General features: G+C 46.0%; 1 protein-coding gene across 2 annotated transcripts in view; it reads right to left on the reverse strand.

Annotated features, from left to right (window-relative positions):
• Nucleotides 1-16,962, reverse strand: part of KIAA2012 — a 78,356-nt gene that overhangs the window by 43,180 nt on the left and 18,214 nt on the right. For both annotated transcript variants that reach the window (XM_083472414.1, XM_083472413.1), the window contains exons 6-11: nucleotides 14,848-15,031; nucleotides 14,394-14,524; nucleotides 13,077-13,227; nucleotides 10,603-10,863; nucleotides 9,095-9,220; nucleotides 2,198-2,286 (exon numbers count right to left, since the gene is read on the reverse strand). In XM_083472414.1, the coding sequence (XP_083328540.1) occupies nucleotides 2,198-2,286; nucleotides 9,095-9,220; nucleotides 10,603-10,863; nucleotides 13,077-13,227; nucleotides 14,394-14,524; nucleotides 14,848-15,031 (942 nt within the window). The remainder of the gene's footprint in view (nucleotides 1-2,197; nucleotides 2,287-9,094; nucleotides 9,221-10,602; nucleotides 10,864-13,076; nucleotides 13,228-14,393; nucleotides 14,525-14,847; nucleotides 15,032-16,962) is intronic.

Below are 16,962 nucleotides of genomic sequence, written 5' to 3' on the forward strand. Positions count from 1 at the left end.
TTCCCGCTGCAGCGGTACCTATTTATCTACTTGCACTGGTGTGCTTTCAAACTGCTAGGTTGGCAGGAGCTGGGACAGAGCAATGGGAGTTCACCCTATCACAGTGATTCAAACCGCTGACCTTCTGATCAGCAAGCCCAGGAGGCTCAGTGGTTTAGACCAGGGGTCAGCAAACTTGCCACGCCCCGGGCCGGTGTCTCCAGTGCTGAATGCGTGGTGGGCCAGAGGGCGGGGGAGCGCGTGCCTATATGCATGCGCACACGCTATTTCCGGCGCACTTCCGGGTTGGAGGAGCACCGGAAATAGCTTGTGCGCATGTGCACGGCCTCCTCCAACCTGGATGTGCACCGAAAATAAGGCTTGCGCATGCGCACGATGCTTGCGCAGGCGCACAAGCTATTTCCGGTGCTCCTCCGACCCGGAAGTGGGCAGCTGCGCAGCACAATGCCGGTAAGAGCGGGCGGCGGGGGTTGCCGCAGGCCGGATAAACTTATCTGGCCTGCAGGCCTTAGTTTGGGGACCACAACAGTATCCTGGTTTAGACCACAACAGTATCCTCTCCCCAGCAAAACAGTCAGAAGAGGCAATGCACGATGCCACCACAAAGGGATACGATACTAAGATGTCTGCACAGGTTCTGAGTGCGGTGTGTTGCGGGAATGTTTCTGTGTATCGCTGGCAGCGGGAGTTCGCAAAAGTGGCCTCCCTCATGCCGAGATGAAAAAGCATTGCTCAGAGGGAACCTCGAGCACAGCAACAGAGACATGTCAAAAGTATACAAGGAAGCGCTTTAACATCTGTAGATAAGAAAAGTATAGATTTGATTCTCCCTTGGCAGATTACAAGCCTGTTTGTGGCGGTGGGGAGCTAAATTCAGACGCCAGATAGGCTCCTTCTAACCCCCAGCTCCGGAAAAATGTCCCAATTGCATTCGAAGAACAAATGCAGACGTGTGACCAGTTCTTTCTATCGCATGTGTTATAAGAATTTTAAGGTCTCAGATATGGAGTAAATATTCATAAATGCACACATATCTAAATATATGAACCATGTGTCTGAAATAGTATGGGAGAGCAATCCTGAAGCCGTTTTGACTCTCCCAATAACCTCAAATATTCCTCTGCAGTAAGGGAGGCAAATGGGGAAAGCCTTCCCATTGACTTTTTGCTTGCAACTCCTGTCTTAAGGGCGTATTTGTGTACGAATAGGGTGAGCCCATGACCTGGATTCAGATCATCACAAAAGAATGGCCAGGCTGCCCAGGTAAAGCAATCAGTGACCACTATCAGGTATCCTGGCAGACAGGATTTCTGCTGTAGATCGCCTCCTTCTGTGATGGATGTATCACAGATCAGGCTTACTAGCCTGATCAGGCTTACTAACTGCTTTTCTTCTCAATATTCTCTGGTCGGCCTCTGTTATTTTCTCTTACCAATAGGGAACCCACTTAAGGACTCTGTTCGGGCTCCGGAATACCCCATATGGGAAAGGGAGCCGTTTTTCTTATATGTTTGCCCACACATCACATTATTGCGATGATTGTATCGGGAAGGAATATACAGGTGACCAAGCAGCTCCAGGAGAGAGACAGGATACAGTGGTACCTTGGGTTACAGATACTTCAGGTTAAAGAAGCTTCAGGTTACAGACTCCGCTAACCCAGAAATAATACCTCGGGTTAAGAACTTTGCTTCAGGATGAGACCAGAAATCGTGCTCTGGTGGCGCAGCGGTAGCGGGAAGCCCCATTAGCTAAAGTGGTACCTCAGGTTGAGAACAATTTCAGGTTAAGAAAGGAACTCCAGAACGAATTAAGTTCTTAACCTGAGGTACCACTGTATTTTGCCCATTTCAAAATCAACAAAGTGGGGAACCTGAAATGCGGCCCTTGCTACCTCCCTACTTGGCCCTCAGAACTCTTCCCAGGCTCTGAATTTCACCTCTCACCGACCCTGCTATGGCCCTTATTTTTGTGATTTAGCCTGTCTGGAATGTGTCCTCAAACTCTGAATATACCTCTTTGCTTGTATGGATGGCTGATAGAGAGCTGTATGTTTGTGTGTGTGTGAAACTGTAGTTTGAATTGTAGCCATTATTTCGTAGTCAAAAATATGAGGAATATCTCCATGAATAAAATTACAAGTAATTCACAATGGCAAATCCTACTTTGCTGATTCATAGCTCTGTATGAAACCAACCTTCCCATGCAGTTCTTCAGCTGCAGGCGGGGTCTCCGGTGACCTTATGGAAACAGCTGCCCTCGTTTTAAGGAATAATTTGCCATCCCCTGCAATGAAAACCAGAAGTATCCCAATGATTATGCTTGGTGCATTCACAAAAACTAAATAAAGGCGTGCTCTCTGCTTAATTGTGATGACTCTACCAAATACTGAAAACCAGCAACCCCTAAATCATCACACAAGCAAACCTCTCCCATGTGAGGCAGAAATATTCAACCAAAGTTAATTTTCATGAATTAAGCACAGGCAACCACAGAGTTCAGGGACCAAGCGACTTTTCCCTGGCTTCGTGAATAAACCAGATTTACATATTTGTTTTAGTAGTAAGGTTAAAGCTTACAGGGAAATGATATGTAATGAAATGAAAAGGATGTTTAAGATAACATTTGCAAAAACAAACAAACCCAGAAGCTTTTCTTTTGGGAATTATAGGGACAGAACTACCTAAAATGTATAGAAACTTATTCATGTATGCTACTACAGCCGCAAGAATGTTACTTTCCCCTAAATGGAAAGAAGCAGAAGTCCCAGCAAAGGAGGAATGTATACAAAAACTTATAGAATATACAGAAATGGCGAAACTTACCGGAAGAATAAGAAATCAAGATAACAAACATTTTTTTATAAAAGAATGGAAATGGTTTATTGAATATTTACAGATAAATTGTAAACAGATAAAAACATTGGCAGAATCATTGTAATAACCTGCAGTTTTAGAAGAGTATATATTTAAAGAAGATGAATAAATGAGTAAATTAAGTTAATTTGGATATGCTAAAGATATTAAAAACAAATTTAAGGAACTGCAGAAAGAGGGGGAAGGAAGTCAAGTATTGAAATGTCAAAATGGTTGTAGAATTAGTGAAATGTATAAACTTGAAAAGAATGAATGAATGAATGAATGAATGAATGGTTTTAAACTATGAGGAAAGTTTGTTTTAGCAGCGATTCCTGCAAAGTGGTTTCACAGGGATGGGGAATGGCCTTTCATTCGTAGCACTCTACTTGCGAACTGCGAGGAAGAGCCCTGATGGGTCAAACAGTGGGCCCATCTAGTCCAGAGTTTAAGAAGTTCATTTTGAAAAGGAATTACCGTAATCCCTCATTCATCTATCAACGACTACCAGTCACGATGGCTATGTTTTCTACCTGCAAATGTCGGAGGCGATATGCCTCAGAGAGGCACCGACTTGCACCCGAGATGGAGGGGGCCCGGCGCGCGTCGTATGTGTGTGACATCATACGCATGATGCGAGCACCACATTGGGAGAACACCATGCGTGGAGCCCAACCCAGAGCAACCTCAAGGGCTGGCGGCTCCTCCTCTCTCACATTCAGGAGGAGCTGGCCGTTGAAGCCATGCCTGGCTCCTGTATCCCCTCAACGTTGAGGGGGTCTGGCCCCCTCCCAACAGATGGGGGGGTTGACGACACCTCAGCCCCATAGAGCCATAGCTATCAACCGTCCCTTATTTGGCGGGAAACTCCCTTATTGTTATGTACTGAAGTTCTCACCCTGGGCCAGCAGGGGGATACTGTAGATAGTTCAGGTCCACATATGCAAATAAGGGATCGAAAGTGACGTTCAGTGATTGGATAGTTACAGAAAGTTGTTACAGTTACGTTGTACTGTAGCTCTATATAAGCAGGCTGACTGAACCCTTCAGTTCAGTTCTGTTCTGTTCTGGCCTGTGAATAAACAAGAGCTGTTTGAAGAATCACTGTGTCGTCTGATATGTTCACCCACAACTTAACACTTATCCCAGCGCTGTGTCCCGCTGCTGTCCCTTATTGATGATGTCCCTTAAATTTCCTGGGTTTCATGCTTGCCAGGCTCAGGAGCGAAGCAGTGGCTCGGGGTCCTCCGCCGCGCGAGAGAGCGTGCCTCAGGGGTGCGTCGTGAGGAGACGGGCGGCAGCGGGCGGGCGGGCAGGCAGCCCCTCTCTTGCGAGACTTCCGCTGTGCTGCCAGGGGAAGCCGCAGGCAGCAGCGGCGGCGGCGGCTGAGGAGGCAGCCTGAGGGAGAAGGAAGAGGAGGGGATGGGGAGGGACGCAGAAGGGCGGCGCTTCAGCGGCCGCGGTGGCACCGCAACCGCCTCATGCCGGGCTTGTGGGCGGTGTGGGCGAGAGTCTCTCTCCCTCCCCCCCCCCTCTCTCGGGCGGGGAAGGGCCGATGGAACGCCTTGCGCCAGGATGACGGCAGCCCCGGCGTGCTGCTTAGCATCCCCTCCAACCAGTGCAGCATCTTAACGTAGTGATTTCCCCCTCTGCATCCCTTTCATAACTCTATTTTTATAAATCATTTGTCCATACATAGTTCAAATTTTTACTACAAGTCTTCTGTCAATCCTACCAATGTATGTAGCTCTTTACAATAGTTTTCAACTAAATTATAAACTTTCCCCCTTCTTTATTAAAGAGGTCCTCTTCCTGGTTTCTAATTGTGCCTGTAAGCTTTGCCATCTCGATGTCGTTCATCAGTTTTGTCTGCCACTCTTCTTTGGTGGGAGTTGTAGACCCTTGGGATCATCTAGTCCAACCCCCCTGCAAAACACAGTCAGTGGCAGCCAAAGCAGCATGGCTCCATGAGGGATTTCTGTATAAGCTAAGCCAAAATCCCTTATTTTGGCTGCTGATCCCTTATTTTTGAGGCTGCTGGTCCCTTATTTTCAAATCTGTAAGCTGACAGCTTTGCAGAAGCTCTTTCACAATTAAATAAGAAAATAATCTTAATTATAATTTTTAAATACCCCAAAACAATCCAGATAACCCAAGCAACTGAGCCACGCAAAGTGCTGCAAGGAGAAGAAAAATTTCCTCAGATGCGCTAATCAGTGTGGCCTAAGGACAAATGTCTTTTTAACACCCTATAGAAAGAGCAATCAGGGCCCATAATATGTAGGCCTCCCCGCAAACCAGTTAAGCGACATCCCTATCAGTCAAGGTCCTGTTAATGCTCCTGGCCTTCTTGACACAATGCTAAAATGAAATCGCAAGCACTTTTGTTGCCCAAAGGGCTTAGCGGTGTGGACATATTTGCACATAGGTCAGAAGGTCCAACACTTCAGTTCTCGGCATCTCCCATTAAAGGGATCCCTGATAACAGGAAGGCCAAGAGACCTTGACTCGCCATTAGTCTTCAGCACAGGTAATGTTGCAAGGGGTCCCTTTTGCCTATGGTGGTTGTAGTAGCAGGAGGCTAGACTCTATCCTATGCTCATTTGCTGCTGCACAGCAAAGCATTCCATATCTCAAAATGATTTAAAAATTAATAATAATAATAATAATAATAATAATAATAATAATAATAATAATAATAATTTATACCCTGCCCATCTGGCTGGGCTTCCCCAGCCACTCTGGGCGGCTTCGAACAAAATATTTAAATACCGTAATACATCAAACATTAAAAGCTTCCCTAAACAGGGCTGCCTTCAGATGTCTTCTAAAAGTCTGGTGGTTGTTGTTCTCTTTGACATCTGGTAGGAGGGCATTCCACGGGGAGGGCGCCACTACCGAGAAGGCCCTCTGCCTGGTTCCCTGTAACTTGGCTTCTCGCAGTAAGGGAACCGCCAGAAGGCCCTCAGAGCTGGACCTCAGTATCCGGGTAGAACAATGGGGTGGAGACGCTCCTTCAGGTATACTGGACCGAGGCCGTTTAGGGCTTTAAAGGTCAGCACCAACACTTTGAATTGTGCTCGGAAATGTACTGGGTAGGTCTTTCAAGACCGGTGTTATGTGGTCTTGGTTGCCGCTCCTAGTCACCAGTCTTGCTGCCGCATTCTGGATTAGTTGTAGTTTCTGGGTCACCTTCAAAGGTAGCCCCACGTAGAGCGCATTGCAGTAGTCCAAGCAGGAGAAAACAGAGCATGCACCACTCTGGTAAGGCAGTCCGTGGGCAGATAGGGTCTCAGCCTGCATACCAGATGGAGCTGGTAAACAGCTGCCCTGGACACAGAATTGACCTGCGCCTCTATGGACAGCTGTGAGTCCAAAATGACTCACAGGCTGCGCACCTGGTCCTTCAGGGGCACAGTTACCCCATTCAGGACTAGGGAGTCCTCCACACCCACCCGACTCCTGTCCCCCCAAAACAGTACTTCTGTCTTGTCAGGATTCAACCTCAATCTGTTAGCCGCCATCCATCCTCCAACCGGCTGTGACTTTCCCCCATACAGAATGGGGAATAGCCTATGGTTACCAGATTTTTTTCAATGAATCCGGGGACACTTTTTGAAGCTGAGTAGCAACAGGGAGTCAGTAGTGGGGATGGTGAGGCAAAAGACCCTGGGCCCAAGCACACATGCATATTGTATAAAGGTGCAAAGGCCTTCTTTCGCACCCTGTGGAACATAAATGCACAGTTTTTAAAAAAACTGGGCAACGGCACGCCCGCAACTCCTGAGTCTTCCCCAGTCTCCTTCCCCCTTCCCCCTTTGTTTTGACAGATTGGGGAAGGCTCAGGAGTCATGGGCGGGCGGCCATTGCCCAGGAGGGGCACAAGTCACGCAGTTTCCCTGCCAGGCAAGGTGCAAAGCCCTTCTTTCGCATCTTTTGAAACATAAATGCACAGAGTTTTAAAAAAACTGGGCAACAGCTGCCCGCCTGCAACTCCCTAGCCTCCCCCAATCAGTCAAAACAAAGGGGGGAGCGGGCAGGAAATCTGTACCACCGGACGTCCCCAGTTCCCCTTCAGCAGTGGCAGTGGCAGTGGTAGTCAGCAGCCCGGAGTCAGCATGGTAGTGCAGTTGGCTCTGGCTGGCTTCAGGAGCTGCTCGCTGCCATGGCGCCCACTATTTTTCCTTGCCGGAAGTTCCGGCAAGGAAAAATGACGGGTGCCACAGCAGCGGGAAGTGAGCAACTCCTGGAGCCAGCCAGAGCCAACTGCACTACCAGGCTGACTCCGGGCTGCTGAGGCTGCAGCTGCCACGTTTCCCGGGGACAGATTTGCAAATCCGGGGACTGTCCCTGGGAATTGGGGACATCTGGTAACCCTAGAATAGCCTCAAGGCTCTCTCTATAATATAATATTATATATGCACATGGTTGCTAAAAGGCCTGATAGGGTATCTGAAATCTCATTATGACTCAAGTGGGATACAAACGCTCTGCAAAGTCCAGCTATTTTCTTCCAAGTGGTAAACAACTAAAAAAAAGTGATTAAATACAGATGCTGTCTCCTTTTATCACTCATAGGATTATAGTGTTTAGCTCGTTCCTGTTTATCTGAATGGGAATATTTGCAACCCCAGGAGTGCAGATAAAGATAACCATGATTAAAGAGAAAGAAGCAGAGAAAGAAAGATTTTGTGTAAATATGTTATTGCTGGATTTGGGAGAACTAGCACCATGCTGTGGAGACTTAATTAAATGTTAATTGTTTGCCAAGAGTTCAAGGGCAAATGCTTTGGAGCATGAAAAGTTAGAAGACATGAATACTGAGGCTGGAAGTATAGTCTGGTTGAAAAATGGAGACAAGGGGAAAAGCATAAAGAATTTATTTTTTTTACTGTGACCAAGCTGCAGAGTTATTCCTCTAAAGAGGTCCTGGTAACAGGAAGGCAAAAGTCTGCATACAATTTTAGGATGGCCAAATGGAAAATAGAGCTGGGCTCCTGCATCTTTAGTTCAGAAGCAGGGATTTCAATAGGAGCAGGGGCTGGGCCTTCTTTTGGATCCAGTCACGCAACTTGAATGCTGTCTGCCACGGAACTGGCTGGGGACTGTGAAGGAAAAGGCCCACGCTTCGTCATCTGTGTAGCTTGAATTGTGCCCACTGAAAGGGTGGTGGCACAGCTATCTCTGCTATAAGAGGACTTCAACCCTCATGTAGAGGGTGCTTTGGGAGTGTGCAACATTGGTGTCAGATGTGTGGCATTTGCCTTGCAGCTGTGCCTCGGCCCTGTGGTGTCTTTGATTGGTTTCTTCTGTACAGGACTGATGGGGCTGTGATGTCAGCACGCAATCCCATGATCGATAAGTGGAGAGGTGACATTCCCACGGTTGCTGTGGAACCACCTGTGTTTGTTAACATGCAATTTCTAGACTGTTTTGCTGTCTTATTTTGCTGCTACTGCTGCTGCTGCTGCTGTGTATAATGCATAGGATCTAATCCATTGCACAGGTATTATACTAGCATTAATGGCAAGACTAGGAATACTCTGCCCAGTGCGTGTTTTTGTACTAGACCTGGAGAGTGAGGAGTTGACTTATAAGCCAACAACATGCCAGTCAAATTCTGAAGATTGCACTGAAGTGCATTTCAGAAGCGTGGTGACTCATATTGGCTGGCTAAAACACAGTACAAATACCCGACCAGATTATAAATGAGCTACCATCTCCTTTAGATACTTGCTACAGAGTAGAGAAATACAGTGATTCTATTGCGCAAGTTCCAATAACAACTCTATCATCTCCCTCTCTCTCTCTCTCTCTCTCTCTCTCTCTTCTATCTATCTATCTATCTATCTATATCTATCTATCTATCTATCTATCTATCTATCTATCTATCTATCTATCATCTATCTATCTATCTATCTATCTATCTATCTATCTATCTATCTATCATCTATCTATCTATCTATCTATCTATCTATATCTATCTAATCTATCATCTATCTATCTATATCATCTACCTACCTACCTACCCACACACAAATACACAAATACACACAAATATTAACTTCTGTGTCTGAGCATAATAAAAACAGTATTGTCTGAAGAAGAAAAACTGTTCTGGCTAAACAAGTCGTTCAGGATATTATGTGACATTTGGGTTATATGTGCAGAGTTAGATGTGCAATCTGTTCCTTTTGGACAAGAGACTTAACCACAGTAGATTTTTACATCCACCTTACCTTCTTCGTTTGGAATGAATCCAGAGTGCCTGGGATCATCAGTAGTTTGGATGGATCCCAAGGGTGATGGATACGGGATTTCTGTATCAGGGGGGAGGTGGTGGAGTGAGGTGCCATTCTGATGTTCTTGAGAACAAAGAAGGGGGAGGGGGAAACAAGCACATGTTAAATGCTAGAAAACAAATTTGCCTTCTTTTGTATGTCTAGAGCACAACCATAGATTTAGCCAACTTAACTCCGGAAATATACAGTGGTACCTTGGGTTACAGACGCTTCAGGTTACAGACTCAGCTAACCCAGAAATAGTACCTTGGGTTAAGAACTTTGCTTCAGGATGAGAACAGAAAATGCACGGTGGCAGCGTGGCAGCAGCGGGAGGCCCCATTAGCATAGCTGTCAACCTTTTGCGGGAAATTCCCTTATTCCAGCGCCGTTTCCCGCTGCTATCCCGGATTGTTAGATATCCCGTAGACTATTCCCGGGACAGGTGAGGCTGCTGATCCCTTATTTTGAGGCTGCTGATCCCTTATTTTCAAATCTGAAAGTTGACAGCTATGCCCATTAGCTAAAGTGGTACCTCAGGTTAAGAACGGTTTCAGGTTAAGAATGGACCTCCAGAACGAATTAAGTTCTTAACCCGAGTTATCACTTTATCTCTATCTTCCAGTGCTGTTTCCTTCACTTTCCCTTAGAGTTTATGTCGAGAGCTATTGGCATGCTGCCACATCTGTGGGTTTGATGAACCAGGCAGGAAGCCACCAACTGGAATGAAACTCAGCCATTTTAAGAATTTCTGCATGGTTTGGTGTTTTGTTTTGTTTGCTTTAAAGGCAAGCTTCTAGCTCTTGTGACTGTGGAGAAACTTGCATCATATGGTAGCTATAAACTGTAGACCGTAAACTGATGTAACCTTCCGCCATTTTGTGTGGTCTTTTGTCCATCTGGCTTAGTAGAAGAAGAAGAAAAAGAAGAAGAGTTTGGATTTGATATCCCGCTTTATCACTATCCGAAGGAGTCTCAAAGCGGCCAACACTCTCCTTTCCCTTCCTCCCCCACAACAAACACTCTGTGAGTCGAGTGAGGCTGAGAGACTTCAGAGAAGTATGACTAGCCCAAGGTCACCCAGCAGCTGCATGTGGAGGAGCAGGGAAGCAAACCCGGTTCACCAGATTACAAGTCCACCGCTCTTAACCACTACACCACACTGGCTCTACACTGTCTACACAGTCGTCTACACTGGGGGAAGCAAACCACGTGACCTCCAAGTGCTGTTGAACTACAGCGTCCATCAGCCCAGCAAGCCAGGCCAATGACCAGGGATTGTGGGAGCTGTAGTCCAACGGTTACCCAGAGGACGAAGCTTGGTCTACAGCCTGGACTCTCAGCAGCTTGAGATGGGAGTCTTTCACAGCTGGAAGTGAAGATGCCATCGCTTGAACCTGAGATCTTATGCATGCAAAAAATATCGCCCTCCCCCACAGTGGGCTACATTGGGCGCCACCACATACCTCTTTGATATTGGCTGTTCTTTTCCGAATGCTCTTCTTTCTTTCTCATTTTCCTTCCATTGAGCAGAAACTCTCCATTATTTATTGGAGGCAGGTGGAAACTACCTTGGGAAGCCTCCGGGATCTCACTATTGATCATCATCCTCTCCTCCTGCTGCTGCTGATTTTTATGTTCTGGCTCTAAAATGAGATCATTCGGCAAAGGAGGCAGATGTTCATCACAGACATCGACCTCAGGTCTGGGTTCATTACAACTAGTTCCTGAAAGGTAAGAGAGAGAGAGAGAGAGAGAGAATAAATGGACTGTATCAACTAACATACAGGTTTTCACAGCATCTTAAAAAGCAGAGACATCACCTTGCCAACAAAGGTCCATATAGTAAAAGCTATGGTTTTCCCAGTAGTGATGTATGGAAGTGAGAGCCGGACCATAAAGAAGGCTGATCGCCGAAGAATTGATGCTTTTGAATTCTGGTGCTGGAGGAGACTCTTGAGGGTCCCATGCACTGCAAGAAGATCAAACCTATCCATTCTGAAGGAAATCAGCCCTGAGTGCTCACTGGAAGGACAGATCCTGAAGCTGAGGCTCCAATACTTTGGCCACCTCATGAGAAGAGAAGACTCCCTGGAAAAGACCCTGATGTTGGGAAATTGGAGGGCCGAAGGAGAAGGGGACGACAGAGGACGAGATGGTTGGACATGTTCTCGAAGTACCAACAGGAGTTTGACCAAACTGCGGGAGGCAGTGGAAGACAGGAGTGCCTGTCATGCTCTGGTCCAGGGGGTGACGAAGAGTCGGACACGACTAAACGACTAAACAACAACAACAGGTTTTCACCCATCCTCTCACAGACCCTCAAAGTGTCCCTGTTTTCCAGGGGCCATCCCAGATTTACAGAAGTCATCTCGGTTTCTGATTTGATCCTGGAATGTCTCGCTTTACCGCAGGACATTCCTATTTTCATTGGAGAAACGTTGGAGGGTATGGAGTTATGCAAGCCCCGAGTCAACGAGATAAGTCACTATACAACCTTTAGAAGACATCTGAAGGCAGCCCTGTATAGGGAAGTTTTTTATAAAATGTTTAATGTTTTATTATGTTTTTATATATGATGGGAGCTGCCCAGAATGGCTGGGGCAAAGTCAGATGGGTGGGGTATAAATAATAAAATTGTTGTTGTCGTCGTTATTGAATAACAGCTTTTTTTGTCGTCTGCATACAGCTTTTTTTATTTTATTGCTTTATTGAACTTAAAAACAACAACACATAACACAAAATCAAAATTGTCGATAATGAACAATAACAATAACAATAATTTATACCAAGCCCATCTGGCTGGGTTTCCCCAGCCACTCTGAGCAGCTTCCAACCGAATATTAAAAACAATACAGCATCAAACATTAAAAACTTCCCTAAACAGGGCCACCTTCAGTTGTCTTTTAAAAATAAAATAGTTACTTATTTCCTTGACATCTGGTGGGAGGGTGTTCCACAGGGCGGGTGCCACTACTGAGAAGGCCCTCTGCCTGCTTCCCTGTAACCTCACTTCTCGCAGCGAGGGAACCGCCAGAAGGCTCTTGGCCTCGAAGAGTTATCAGTATCTATTACACATTATCACAGTCTTCTTCTAGTTCCGTTGACTTCCCGCCCACTCCATCTAGCTTTAAATGTATATTTATCTAGCGCACTATTTATATTTATTTCCAATAATCACAGACAGCTTTCTGGGTCATGTGGCCAGCATGACTAAACCGCTTCTGGTGCAACAGAACACAGTAACGGAAGCCAGAGCGCACGAAAACGTCGTTTACCTTCCCACTGCAGTGGTACCTATTTATCTACTTGCACTGGTGTGCTTTCGAACTGCTAGATTGACAGGAGCTGGGATAGAGCAATGGGAGCTCACTCCGTCACCGGGATTTGAACCGCCGACCTTCTGATCAGCAAGCCCAAGAGGCTCAGTGGTTTAGACCACAGCGCCACCCGCAACACTATCTGGAGGGCAACGAATTGGCCTACAAGATGGGCAGAAGGTAGACCAGCTTCTTCTGGTAGAGATTTGGCTGATTTGCAATAGACAGGCAAGGGTTTTGACTTCTACTTGTCGTGGGTTCAAGCCCCATGTTGGGCAAAAGATTCCTGAACTGCAGGGCATTGGACTAGTAGATCGCCCTCGTGGTCCCTTTCAACTCTACAAGTCTATGATCCTGTTGAAGCCTATTGTTGTTTTACCTCAAGTAAAGCACTATGTGCGCTTTGATTCTGGCAGGGGGAGAACTTTTTGAAGTTAGCACAGAGACTGCCTTTGATGCAGGTACAGAATTTGAACGTAGCTGGGAACAAGCGCTGGGGGAAACATTTATTCTGAGGAGATAACGTGAGCGATGCTATAACTGGTATTGCCCAGGATGGGGGGACATACCCCTTTACTGAATGCGCACCTGCCATTTATCTAGGGTGGGGATGGTTTTACCTCTCAGGGTTTCTGCCTCGGGCTCCCTTTCCAGCTGAACAAGCAATGGTAAGGCCACAGGTTCCTTGGGAAGCTTTCCAGATTTAAGTTTTTCCCTATAAGCTCTGGGCGAGTCTTCGGATATCTGAGGTAACCTGCAAAGCTCTGGCACCTGGAGAAAAACAACAACTTCAAAATGTTTTAATGTTAGGGGTTTTTTTGGGGGGGGGAGGGGATGTTTTTGACAGCACTCATTTTGTCGCCACCCATTTCGATTCACCCCAGATGGCATTCCTGAAAATTGTTACCCAACTCTGCTTACGGAAGGACTCTAGAGGTGGGCAGAGTTTCTGGTTTTGGAACCATTACGTTTTCCTGCATGCATTCAATTGTAAGCATTCTGAAGAATTGGGAGAATCCATGTTTGTACTTGTAGTTTAAACACAACACTAGGAACCTAGTTAATCATGCTTAATCCCCTTTGATTTCAGTGGGGAAATGCCACCTTGTCCTATGTGCGATTACTCAAAAGTGAGCCCCGTAGAGATTAATATGACTTACCTATAGGTAAAGGAGCATAGAATTGCAGCCTAAGCCATACTTAACTTCGCTGTGCTGCACCCAAGGGTGTTGCCCTCTATTTCACTATTATTCATATGTATTGTTTTGGGATTATTAGCTGACAGTTCATCAGAAGCAGAAGGCTGCTAGGAATGGCATCACCGTTCACCATTTTACAAAACAACTTTTTTTGGTGTTAACCGCTACAATGTCAAACCAAAAAAATGCCACCTAAATCATGCTGCAATAGTAAAGGTAAAGGGACCCCTGACTGTTAGGTCCAGTCGTGGACGACTCTGGGGTTGCGGCGCTCATCTCGCTTTATTGGCCGAGGGAGTCGGCGTACAGCTTCCGGGTCATGTGGCTAGCATGACTAAGCCGCTTCTGGCGAACCAGAGCAGCGCACGGAAACGCCGGTTACCTTCCCGCCGGAGCGGTACCTATTTATCTACTTGCACTTTGACATGCTTTCAAACTGCTAGGTTGGCAGGAGTAGGGGCTGAGCAACGGAAGCTCACTCCGTCGCAGGGATTCGAACCAGCGACCTTCTGATCGGCAAGTCCTAGGCTCTGTGGTTTAACCCACAGCGCCACCCTTCCCAGATTATTTTTATTTTATTTTATTTTACATATTATTCGTATTAATATTTATTAATATCCCATCTTTCTTCCACCATGGGACACAAAGCAAATCACATGGGATTTCAGAGTGGTCTTCAATCCAGGCCTGGGCCAGACCTGGACCTACTAAACTTTTGGGAGTAAAACAAAAACAGACCTTCTTCCTATGTTCTTCCATGACTTCACTTTGCTCTGGCCTTGTTCCTGGTTGAATAGGAGAGAACAAGTCTGTAGTCACAGGGGTTCCTTTATCTCTCTCATGTTTGCCCTTCAGATACTTTCGGTTAACTGTGGAAACCAAGAGGAGATGAGAGATCAAATACAGTCATCCTGATCAGAGATGGGGAGAAATTTGGTTCCATTCACATTCTAATGCAAATCGACTTAATCACCATTTTTCTGAAACAATATGCAGACCAACATGCGAAATTCAGCAGGTGGAAACATACTGATGGAATTTTCTACCTTTGTCCTGCATTTAATCCTGTGGTTTTGAGACTGTTGCCAATCAACAAATTATTTGCCTCTGTTTTTAACAGCCAGAAACAATTGCTGTCGTTAGCAATCCTCAGAATATTTTGAATGGCTCACAGCAGCCTTAACTTTCTTACCGCTGTATGTGATCTTTTTTCCAGGGAAGAAACCTCCATAGAAAGTCACGTGGGATTTCTCACACCAAAGCTCGGAAGTATCAAGGCTGGTTTTCCCCGTTGCTTGATGATCTCCGGGTTGTTTTGCCACTTCTTCACTGTGGTCTTGGACCTCCCCATCTCGGTGAACTTCCACCAATTTGTCCTAGGAGATGACACAAATGTACACTTGAAAAGCAGCATTTATGGGAACATAGAGGGTGGCGCTGTGGGTTAAACCACAGAGCCTAGGACTTGCAGGTCAGAAGGTCGGCAGTTCGAATCCCCGCGACGGGGTGAGCTCCCATTGCTCAGTCCCTGCTCCTGCCAACCTAGCAGTTCAAAAGCACATCAAAGTTCAAGTAGATAAATAGGTACCACTCCGGTGGGAAGGTAAACAGTGTTTCCATGTGCTGCTCTGGTTCGCCCGGCTCCCTTTGCCAATAAAGCTGTACGCCAGCTCCCTCAGCCAATAAAGCGAGATGAAATCCGCAACCCCAGAGTCGGTCACGACTAGACCTAATGGTCAGGGGTCCCTTTACCTTTACCTAGAGAGCTGCCTTATACCAAGTCAAACTACTAGCTCAGCATTGTCAACAACAATGTCTGGCAATGGCTCTCTGGTCCACTTCATGCTTCAGATTTTGGACGCCATTAACAAGCAGCAAACAGTAATTTAACTAAGTATATATTTACGTGGTGTGGGTGTGGGAGTCCACTTACCTTGGGCCACTAAGCAGCTAGTAATAATAATAATAATAATAATAATAATAATAATAATAATAATAATAATGTTTATTATTTGTAGCCCACCCATCAGACTGGGTTGCCCCAGCCACTCTGTGTGGCTTCCAACAAATATAAAACCATAATAAAACATCAGACATTTTTAATGCAGGGCTCATAGACTCTGGGATTAAACCAGAGGTTTTCTTTAAAATAATAATAATTTAAAAAACTGCTCCACTCTCCAACACTTCAGTTTTAAGCCAGCAGAGGGAGGCAGGTGGTGCAAAATTCAAAGACTAAAGGGACGGAACTGAACACTGGAGTTGATTTATAAAGGATCTCGGCTTAGAGCTTTTCCTCACTTAACTTTTGCCCTGCTCTTTCCAGGCACAGCCCGCGATTTAAAGCTGTGTGTCCAAGCGCCCTTTGTTTTGCTCCAGAGCTTTCCCTGCAAAACCCTCTCTTTTAAAATATATTTTTAGAAAAGCGCACCCCACACCCGAGACCATTGCATTGTAACTACCCAACCTTCCAAAATTTCAACACCTCTTTGCGATGGTTTGACCCCTTTCTGTTTGAACAGTACGCATTCTACAAATACCTTCCATATCTCCCCCAAATCATTTCTCCTGCATATTCGCCGTCTTACCTCAATAGCACATGTTAACTTATCATTAACAGCTATCTCCCCACACCTCTTTATACTGTTCTTCCGTTTTATATTCACCTTGCCCCTTCCAAAGCCCACTCTTTGAAGCTGAACTGTAGCAGACGGCAAGTGGTGGAAAACCCACAAAGGTGTTTGCTCCGATTGAGCACCAAAGATCAGGTTTTCACAGGGGAAGCTCTGGGGCAGAAAAACAACAATGTTCGGACATGGAGCGTTGCAGACCTCTGCCTAGAAAGATCGGGCAAAAGGTGGATAAGCCCTTAGTTAGGCCAAGGAAAGATAAACGAAGGCTGCCTAAGTTGGGACAGTGTTATGGCATCATTCTACAATACCCACAAGGCTTTCCTGCATGTGTATTGCAGGCGCGCAGACACACACAGGGCTCCATGTGTGTGTCCATCCCTATGTGAAGTCAAGGCTCATGAGAGAACAAAGTGGTATCATGTGGAAGAGAGTTGTCCACAATTTGCTTGAAGGGCCTGGGGAGTCTGTAAGTTGACCAGAGAAAGTGGAGAAGGGATTTTGCTGGAACTCACCATGAATGGCCCCCTTGTTCTCTTACAATGGCAATGGCGGCCAACTGAGAAGGACCGGAACTGAGTTCCTGGGCATTCTTGATGAAAAAAAGCCCTGTTTCTAGGCCATGAAGAAGAAGGAATTTCAACATGTGCACCCTCTGCAACAATACCTATGGCCTA

Source organism: Podarcis liolepis (genome assembly GCF_965112155.1).
Source record: "Podarcis liolepis genome assembly, chromosome: 1".
NCBI lineage: Eukaryota > Metazoa > Chordata > Lepidosauria > Squamata > Lacertidae > Podarcis > Podarcis liolepis.